Source organism: Oncorhynchus mykiss, chromosome 21 (genome assembly GCF_013265735.2).
Source record: "Oncorhynchus mykiss isolate Arlee chromosome 21, USDA_OmykA_1.1, whole genome shotgun sequence".
Lineage (NCBI taxonomy): Eukaryota > Metazoa > Chordata > Actinopteri > Salmoniformes > Salmonidae > Oncorhynchus > Oncorhynchus mykiss.
In genome coordinates this window covers 54,550,920-54,560,919 of record NC_048585.1, presented here as the reverse complement: position 1 = coordinate 54,560,919, position 10,000 = coordinate 54,550,920, and the positions used below count along the sequence as shown (strand labels likewise).

At 48.1% G+C, this 10,000-nt stretch overlaps 1 protein-coding gene across 3 annotated transcripts in view; it reads left to right on the top strand.

Annotated features, from left to right (window-relative positions):
* sorcs2 (sortilin-related VPS10 domain containing receptor 2) overlaps positions 1-10,000 on the top strand; it is a 407,416-nt gene that overhangs the window by 364,574 nt on the left and 32,842 nt on the right. For all 3 annotated transcript variants that reach the window (XM_036958238.1, XM_036958237.1, XM_036958236.1), the window contains exons 9-11: positions 2,441-2,620; positions 7,370-7,516; positions 8,330-8,432. In XM_036958238.1, the coding sequence (XP_036814133.1) occupies positions 2,441-2,620; positions 7,370-7,516; positions 8,330-8,432 (430 nt within the window). The remainder of the gene's footprint in view (positions 1-2,440; positions 2,621-7,369; positions 7,517-8,329; positions 8,433-10,000) is intronic.

Below are 10,000 nucleotides of genomic sequence, written 5' to 3'. Positions count from 1 at the left end.
ACTCTCTCCTTCTCTGTCTGTATCCTATATATCTACATAACTCCACTCTCTCCCTCTGTCTGTATCCTATACATCTACATAACTCCATTCTCTCCCTCTCTGTCTGGTTCCTATATATCTACATACCTCCACTCTCTCCCTCTCTGTTTGGTTCCTGTATTTCTACATAACTCCACTCTCTCCCTCTCTGTCTGGTTCCTATATATCTACGTAACTCCACTCTCCCTCTCTGTCTGGTTCCTGTATATCTACGTAACTCCACTCTCCCTCTCTCTCTGGTTCCTGTATATCTACGTAACTCCACTCGCCCTCTCTGTCTGGTACCTATATATCTACATAACTCCACTCTCCCTCTCTGTCTGGTTCATATATATCTACGTAACTCCACTCTCCCTCTCTGTCTGGTACCTATATATCTACGTAACTCCACTCTCCCTCTCTGTCTGGTTCATATATATCTACGTAACTCCACTCTCCCTCTCTGTCTGGTACCTATATATCTACGTAACTCCCCTCTCCCTCTCTATCTGGTTCCTATATATCTACGTAACTCCACTCTCCCTCTCTGGTTCCTATATATCTACGTAACTCCACTCTCCCTCTCTGTCTGGTTCTTGTATATCTACGTAACTCCACTCTCCCTCTCTGTCTGGTTCTTGTATATCTACGTAACTCCACTCTCCCTCTCTGGTACCTATATATCTACGTAACTCCACTCTCCCTCTCTGGTTCCTATATATCTACATAACTCCACTCTCTCCCTCTCTGTCTGTATCCTATATATCTACATAACTCCACTCTCTCCTTCTCTGTCTGTATCCTATATATCTACATAACTCCACTCTCTCCCTCTGTCTGTATCCTATATATCTACATAACTCCATTCTCTCCCTCTCTGTCTGGTTCCTATATATCTACATACCTCCACTCTCTCCCTCTCTGTTTGGTTCCTGTATTTCTACATAACTCCACTCTCTCCCTCTCTGTCTGGTTCCTATATATCTACGTAACTCCACTCTCCCTCTCTGTCTGGTTCCTGTATATCACGTAACTCCACTCTCCCTCTCTGTCTGGTTCCTGTATATCTACGTAACTCCACTCGCCCTCTCTGTCTGGTTCATATATATCTACGTAACTCCACTCTCCCTCTCTGTCTGGTACCTATATATCTACGTAACTCCCCTCTCCCTCTCTGTCTGGTTCCTATATATCTACGTAACTCCACTCTCCCTCTCTGGTTCCTATATATCTACGTAACTCCCCTCTCCCTCTCTGTCTGGTTCCTATATATCTACGTAACTCCACTCTCCCTCTCTGTCTGGTACCTATATATCTACGTAACTCCACTCCCCCTCTCTGGTTCCTATATCTACGTAACTCCACTCTCCCTCTCTGGTACCTATATATCTACATAACTCCATACAGGATCATTCACTAGCGTTGGAGCAGTGTAACACAGGTGGATGGGTGGCTGTTGTGAACGTGGATGTCTTCCAGAGTTGGAGTTTACTGCCTCTTCAATGCCAAGTCTGAATACCCTGTGGGGGGGATCTTTAAACACGAAGAGGAAGTTTGACTTAATCAATCATAAGGGAATAGTGAACTAACATAAACATAAACACATAAACACATCTACTCACATGTGTGTCTCTCACACACACACACACACACACACACACACACACACACTGTTTATCCTCGATCGCTAAAGCCATGTTAATGTAATCAGAGTGGCTCACAGGGAATTCTGAGTCAGGCTCTGACTCAGGCTCTACCTCAGGCTTTGACTCAGGCTCTACCTCAGGTACTACCTCAGGCTCTACCTCAGGCACTACCTCAGGCTCTGACTCAGGCTCTGACTCAGGCTCTACCTCAGGCTCTGACTCAGGCTCTACCTCAGGCTCTGACTCAGGCTCTGACTCAGGCTCTACCTCAGGCTCTGACTCAGGCTCTACCTCAGGCTCTGACTCAGGCTCTACCTCAGGCTCTGACTCAGACTCTACCTCAGGCTCTGACTCAGGCTCTAACTCAGGCTCTCTGTTTCTAACTAACTGAATCACTCATCTGCAGAAATATAGGAGATAAGTTATGACTGGGACGTCTGGGTTTTTGTGATCCGCCAATAGTGTTCTTGTACTCCTGTGTTGTTGGTTATTGGTTTGTGTCACCCTTGATATGAAGGTTAATGAGTATGAGAAGACTGCTGCCAAAGGTTTTGACTTTCTGGTTGGTTTTCTCTCTCTCTCTCTCTCTCTCTCTCTCTCTCTCTCTCTCTCTCTCCCTATCTCTCTCTCTCTCTCTCTGTCTCTGTCTCCGTCTCTGTCTCTCTGATTTCAAATCAAAGTTGTTGACTTAACTCCTCTTCCCTCTCCTCCACCTCCCTCATCATCCTCCCCTCCTCTCACTCCATCCCTTCTTCTATCTCTCTCTCCCTCCCCAGGACGTCCACATAGTGAGTACTGATGAGAGCCAGGTGTTCCTGGCCCTGCAGGAGTGGTACCAGACAGACAGCTACAACCTGTACCAGTCGGACCCGCAGGGTGTCTACTACTCCGTCGTGCTGGAGAACGTCCGCAGTGCCAAGCAGCCGGAGGAGAGCGTCGTTATAGACATACTGGAGGTGAGTCCTGTGATGCTCCTCTGTGGCTCAGTTGGTAAGAGCAAACCGCTAGCGATGCTACAGTTGTGGGTTTGATCCCCACTGGTGGCTTGCATAGTATACTTAAGCAATAAGGCCTGAGGGTGTGTTGTGTTGCATCGTGTGTAAGAACAGTCCTTAGCCGTGGTATATTGTCCATATACCACAAACCCCTGAGGTGCCTTATTGCTATTATAAACTGGTTACCAAGGTAATTATACCTGTGGTATACGGTCTGATATACCACGGCTTTCAGCCAATCAGGGATCAAACCACCTAGTTTATAATATATGTACTCGCTGTTCTGTTACTTTCTGCTAAATGGCACAGGACAGGTGAGTGAAGAGAACCCTGCCCCCTAGCTGTAGGACAGGTCATTACACCCTGACCAATGGGAATGTGGTGGTGGTGTTGTACTTCATAGGTGGGTTAGGTTAGCACAGTTCACTTCAACTTCCTTATGAACTGCCAAGCTGTTTCTCTCCAAGTCTTTACCTGGTGTGTTTGGGTGGGAGTTGGTACACACCTTGATTTCCCGTCTTTATTCTCTGTTGAACAGAGTGTATCACTCATTTCCATAATGTTGTTCCCGCTTACACAGACTTTCGTCATTGCTAGTCGTTGCCAAGGTAACAGTGGGTAGGTGGTCCCACCTCCACGGCAGCGCAGAGCCATGTCTGGATCGCCTGTGGCTTTGAGTGGGTCTTAAGCTGTGACTCAGTTCGGTAGAGCATGGTGCCATGGTTGTGGGTTTGAGTGGGACTTAAGCTGTGACTCAGTTCGGTAGAGCATGGTGCCATGGTTGTGGGTTTGAGTGGGTCTTAAGCTGTGACTTTCGTCACGTTTGGCTACCAAAAAAAAAACGAAAATCCAGTCATCAATACGCCAAACTTTTTTCCAAATTAACTCCATAATATCGACTGAAACATGGCAAACGTTGTTTAGAACCAATCCTCAAGGTGTTTTTAACATATCTCTTCGATGATATATCCTTCGTGGAAGTGTGCTTTCTGTCCTGAATCCCAGGAGAAAATGACCGCAATTGAAGATTACGCACGAATTTAGACAAAGGACACCGGGCGGACCCCTGGAAAATGTAGTCTCTTATGGCCAATCTTCCAATGAAATGCCTACAAATACGTCACAATGCTGCAGACATCTTGAAGAAACGACAGAAAGGGCAGTCTCGTTCCTGCTGCAGTCACAGCCATATAAGGAGACATTTGAAAACAGAGCTTCAGGATTTCTGCTCATTTCCTGTTCGAAGTTTCATCTTGGTTTCGCCTGTAGAATGAGTTCTGTGGCACTCACAGATAATATCAGCTGTGACTCAGTTCGGTAGAGTATGGTGCCATGGTTATGGGTTTGAGTGGGTCTTAAGCTGTGACTCAGTTCGGGAAGAGCATGGTGCCATGGTTGTGGGTTTCAGTCCCACTGCTGTAAAACACTCTGGATAAGAGCGTCTGCTAGAGTGGTAATGTAGTGTAAGCCTGCGTGGCCTCAAGACAGGAAACTCATATTAAAACACAGGGAAGGAAGAGGGGAGAAAAAAGGGGAGGAAGAGAGGAGGAAGAGAGGGGGAAGAGAGGAGGAAGAGAGGAGGAAGAGAGGGGGAAGAGTAAAGGAAAAGTGGAGGAAGACTAAAGGAAGAGAGGAGGAAGAGAAAAGAAAGAGGAGAGGAAGAGAAAAGAAAGAGGAGAGGAAGAGAGGAGGAAGAGGAGAGGAAGAGAGGAGGAAGAGAGGAGGAAGAGAAAAGAAAGGGGAGGAAGAGGGGAGGAAGAGAGGAGGAAGAGTAAAGGAAAAGTGGAGGAAGAGTAAAGGAAGAGAGGAGGATGAGGGGAGGAAGAGAGGAGGAAGAGTAAAGGAAGGAGGAGGAAGAGTAAAGGAAAAGTGGAGGAAGAGTAAAGGAAGAGGGGAGGAAGAGAGGAGGAAGAGTAAAGGAAAAGTGGAGGAAGAGTAAAGGAAGAGAGGAGGAAGAGTAAAGGAAGAGAGGAGGAAGAGTAAAGGAAGGAGGAGGAAGAGTAAAGGAAAAGTGGAGGAAGAGAAAAGGAAGGAGGAGGAAGAGAAAAGGAAGAGGTCCGTGAAGCCGAGGGCCAGCACTGCAGAACACGTTTCTTCTCCTCCTCTCCTCTCACATCCCTCGCTCCAGGCTGCACTCTCCTCTCACATCCCTCGCTCCAGGCTGCACTCTCCTCTCACATCCCTCGCTCCAGGCTGCACTCTCCTCTCACATCCCTCGCTCCAGGCTGCACTCTCCTCTCACATCCCTCGCTCCAGGCTGCACTCTCCTCTCACATCCCTCGCTCCAGGCTGCACTCTCCTCTCATATCCCTCGCTCCAGGCTGCACTCTCCTCTCACATCCCTCGCTCCAGGCTGCACTCTCCTCTCACATCCCTCGCTCCAGGCTGCACTCTCCTCTCACATCCCTCGCTCCAGGCTGCACTCTCCTCTCACATCCCTCGCTCCAGGCTGCACTCTCCTCTCACATCCCTCGCTCCAGGCTGCACTCTCCTCTCACATCCCTCGCTCCAGGCTGCACTCTCCTCTCACATCCCTCGCTCCAGGCTGCACTCTCCTCTCACATCCCTCGCTCCAGGCTGCACTCTCCTCTCACATCCCTCGCTCCAGGCTGCACTCTCCTCTCACATCCCTCGCTCCAGGCTGCACTCTCCTCTCACATCCCTCGCTCCAGGCTGCACTCTCCTCTCACATCCCTCGCTCCAGGCTGCACTCTCCTCTCACAGTGAGAGAGATGGAGAAAAAGAAAGAGAGTAAAGGAGAGGGAGGGAAAGCTAGAGAAAGAAGGAGATGGAGGGCGAGAGAGAAGGAGAGGAGAGAGGGTGTGTTGCAGGTACAGATAGAGGTAGAAAAGACAGACAGAGGGGTATACAGATACAGTAGATACGAGTTTCATAGAAAGAATTGCAGAGTGAGAGAGAGATGGAGACATCTAGACAGGTTGTTTTATTCCATATTCCCTTTAGGTCGTCTCTCTTGACCGGACCTGCTGACAAGTGACTCTCCCCTGACCAAGTAGCAATAACAGTTACATTATACAGTGCCTTCGGAAAGTATTCAGACCCCTTGACTTTTTCCACATTTTGTTAGGTTACGACCTTTTCCCGTCATTAAGCTATACACCCCATAATGACGAAGCAAAACATTTAAAAAAAAAATGTTTTTCTAATTTATTACAAATTTAAACAGAAACATCACATTTACATAAGAATTCAGACCCTTTACTCAGTACTTTGTTGAAGCACCTTTGGCAGCGATTACAGCCTAGACTCTTCTTGGGTATGACGCTACAAGCTTGGCACACCTGTATTTGGTGAGTTTCTCTCATTCTTCTTTGCAGATCCTCTCAAGCTCTGTCAGGTTGGATGGGGAGCATCGCCGCACAGCTATTTTAAGGTCTCTACAGAGATGTTCGATCGGGTTCAAGTCCAGGCTCTGACTGGGCCACTCAAGGACATTCAGAGACTTGTCCCAAAGCCCCTCGTGTGTTGTCTTGGCTGCCTGCTTAGGGTCATTGTCCTGTTGGAAGGTGAAGCTTCGCCCCAGTCTGAGGTCCTGAGTGCTCTGGAGAAGGTTTTCATCAAGGAGCTCTCTGTACTCTGCCTCGTTCATCTTTGCCTCGATCCACTAGTCTCCCAGTCCCTGCCGCTGACAACATCCCCACAGCATGATGCTGCCACCATCGTGCTTCACCGTAGGGATGGTGCCAGGTTTCCTCCAGATGTGACGCTTGGCATTCAGGCCAAAGAGTTCAATTTTGGTTTCATCAGACCAGAGAATCTTGTTTCTCATGGTCTGAGAGTCCTTTAGTGCCTATTGGCAAACTCCAAGTGGGCTGTCATGTGCCTTTTAATGAGGAGTGGCTTCCGTTTTGCCACTCTACCATGATGGCCTGATTGATGGAGTGCTGCAGAGATGGTTGTCCTTCTGGAAGATTTTCCCATCTCCACAGAGGAACTCTGGAGCTCTGTCAGAGTGACCATCGGGTTCTTGATCACGTCCCTGACCAAGGTCATTCTGCTCAGTTTGGCCGGACGGCCAGCTCTAGGAAGAGTCTTGGTGGTTCCGAACTTCTTCCATTTAAGAATGAGGCCACTGTGTTCTTGGGGACCTTCAATCAGTGCCTCGACACAATCCTGTCTCTTTACGGACAATTCCTTCGACCTCATGGCTTTGTTTTTGCTCTGACATTCACTGTCAACTGTGGGATCTTATATAGACAGGCCTTTCCAAATCATGTCCAATCATTTGTATTTACCACAGGTGGACAATGAAGTTGTAGAAACATCTCAAGGATGATCAATGGAAACATGATGCACCTGAGTCTCATAGCAAAGGGTCTGAATAATTATGTAAATAAGGTATTTACGTTTTTTATTTTTTAGACATTTGCAAAAAAAATTAAAAACCTGTTTTCACTTCATCATTATTGTGTATTGTGTGTAGATAGATTTTTTAAAATCCATTTTAGAATAAGGCTGTAACGTAACAAAATGTGGAAAAAGTCAAGGGGTCTGAATACTTTCCGAATGCACTGTAGACATGTGTGTCTGGAGAACTCTGCTCTGTGTGATTCTGATCTCTGAACAGTCTTTTCTACAAGCATGTGCTTTTATTATAGCTAGGACCCATACAAACTGACCACACATCAGTTTTATACCTCACTACAGTACAATACCATAACAGAGATGTCTGTTGTCATTGTTTTCCAGGTGCGCGGGATCAAGGGGGTCTTCCTGGCCAATCAGAAGGTGGATGGCAAAGTGCGGACTCTCATCACCTATAACAAAGGCCGAGACTGGGAACCGCTAGCTCCGCCTACTACTGACATGAACGGCAAACCGGTCAACTGCAAATCAGTAAGGAAACCATGCACTACCCACAATGCAGCAGCTTAATACCCATCAATCTGCCGACATGTAAGTGATTACTTCCTGGGTGGAAGGCAAGAAGGGTGCAGTTTTAAAGATTTCAATCAGGCAAACCGTGGTCTCGTGAACATCTACAGGGCTGGGTGAATGAGTCATTATTAGCCATCGGTCCCTCAGACAGAGAAAGTTTAACCATAACTTGGTTTTCGAACACCCTCCTCCCTCGTTTGTATCTGCTCCTCGTTTGTGACAGCTGACGCCAGGTGACAGGTCCGAGACACGTGTCCTCTGACAACAACACTATCACCCCCACGGTGTGTCCAAGACGACACAAACACTGCTACTACTCCATCTAAAAGGCCTGTCTCAAAGCACAATAGAATAATAATGTCTGATTGAATAGGAGGCTGGTGATTGGTACATTTCTGTTAAATGTGGATTCATGTGTGGTGTCTGTGTTTAATCTACTGCCTAATAGTGCTGCAAACAGGCTACTTTTTTTGTTTAGGTTTGAGAGGGACAGATACAGGCGGTTTGATTCAGTGCACGTGATACCATCTGTACTGAGGTTGAGAGGGCCAGATACAGGCGAGAGAGAGAGAGAGAGAGAGAGAGAGAGAGAGAGAGAGAGAGAGAGAGAGAGAGAGAGAGAGAGAGAGAGAGAGAGAGAGAGAGAGAGAGAGAGAGAGAGAGAGAGAGAGAGAGAGAGAGAGAGAGAGAGAGAGAGAGAGAGAGAGAGAGAGAGAGAGAGAGAGAGAGAGAGAGACCCGACTCATGTCAGCTCTCTGTCCCCTCTCCTAGCCTGACTGTCACCTCCACCTCCACCTGCGCTGGGCTGACAACCCCTACGTATCAGGGACCGTCCACACCAAAGACTCCGCCCCCGGACTCATCATGGGCGCAGGTGAGTAACCATGACAACCACTGCCCTGGCGACAGTGGTTCTTACGTCATTACTGCAGTGGCCATGGTTACATTATGACCAATCATTCTGGTGATTTGGCTTTACCTAGGAACACACTCTCTGTATGAGACACTTTATCAGCACCCTGTGGGGATGCTGACACTAAGACTGGGAACCCCTACAGTTTCAAATCAAATTGTATTTCTAACATGCGCCAGGTGTAGGTAGACCTTACAGTGAAATGCTTACTTATATACCCTTAACCAACACTGCAGTTTTAAGAAGAAGAAACAAATCTATGAGAAATCAACTGGTTAGCTAGTGAACAGGGGTTGGTTAGGCCTTTTAGTCGAGGTACACTTTAGACTACTGGTTCTAGTGAGGGATTCCAGCCCCAGTCGTTCTAGTGAGGGATTCCAGCCCCAGTCGTTCTAGTGAGGGATTCCAGCCCCAGTCGTTCTAGTGAGGGATTCCAGCCCCAGTCGTTCTAGTGAGGGATTCCAGCCCCAGTCGTTCTAGTGAAGCAGTGAGGGATTCCAGCCCCAGTCGTTCTAGTGAAGCAGTGAGGGATTCCAGCCCCAGTCATTCTAGTGAAGCAGTGAGAGATTCCAGCCCCAGTCATTACTGTGAAGCAGTGAGGGATTCCAGCCCCAGTCGTTACTGTGAAGCAGTGAGGGATTCCAGCCCCAGTCGTTCTAGTCAGGGATTCCAGCCCCAGTCATTACTGTGAAGCAGTGAGGGATTCCAGCCCCAGTCGTTACTGTAAAGCAGTGAGGGATTCCAGCCCTAGTCGTTACTGTAAAGCAGTGAGGGATTCCAGCCCCAGTCATTACTGTGAAGCAGTGAGGGATTCCAACCCCAGTCGTTACTGTGAAGCAGTGATTACTGTGAAGCAGTGAGGGAGTCCAGCCCCAGTCGTTACTGTGAAGCAGTGAGGCATTCCAGCCCCAGTCGTTCTAGTGAGTGATTCCAGCCCCAGTCATTACTGTGAATCAGTGAGGGATTCCAGCCCTAGTCGTTACTGTGAAGCAGTGAGGGATTCCAGCCCCAGTCATTACTGTGAAGCAGTGAGGGATTCCAGCCCCAATCGTAACTGTGAAGCAGTGATTACTGTGAAGCAGTGAGGGATTCCAGCCCTAGTCGTTACTGTGAAGCAGTGAGGGATTCCAGCCCTAGTCATTACTGTGAAGCAGTGAGGGATTCCAGCCCCAGTCGTTACTGTGAAGCAGTGATTACTGTGAAGCAGTGAGGGATTCCAGCCCTAGTCGTTACTGTGAAGCAGTGAGGGATTCCAGCCCCAGTCGTTACTGTGAAGCAGTGATTACTGTGAAGCAGTGAGGGATTCCAGCCCCAGTCGTTACTGTGAAGCAGTGAGGGATTCCAGCCCCAGTCGTTATTGTGAAGCAGTGAGGGATTCCAGCCCCAGTCGTTCTAGTGAGGGATTCCAGCCCCAGTCATTACTGTGAAGCAGTGAGGGATTCCAGCCCCAGTCATTACTGTGAAGCAGTGAGGGATTCCAGCCCCAGTCATTACTGTGAAGCAGTGAGGGATTCCAGCCCCAGTCGTTA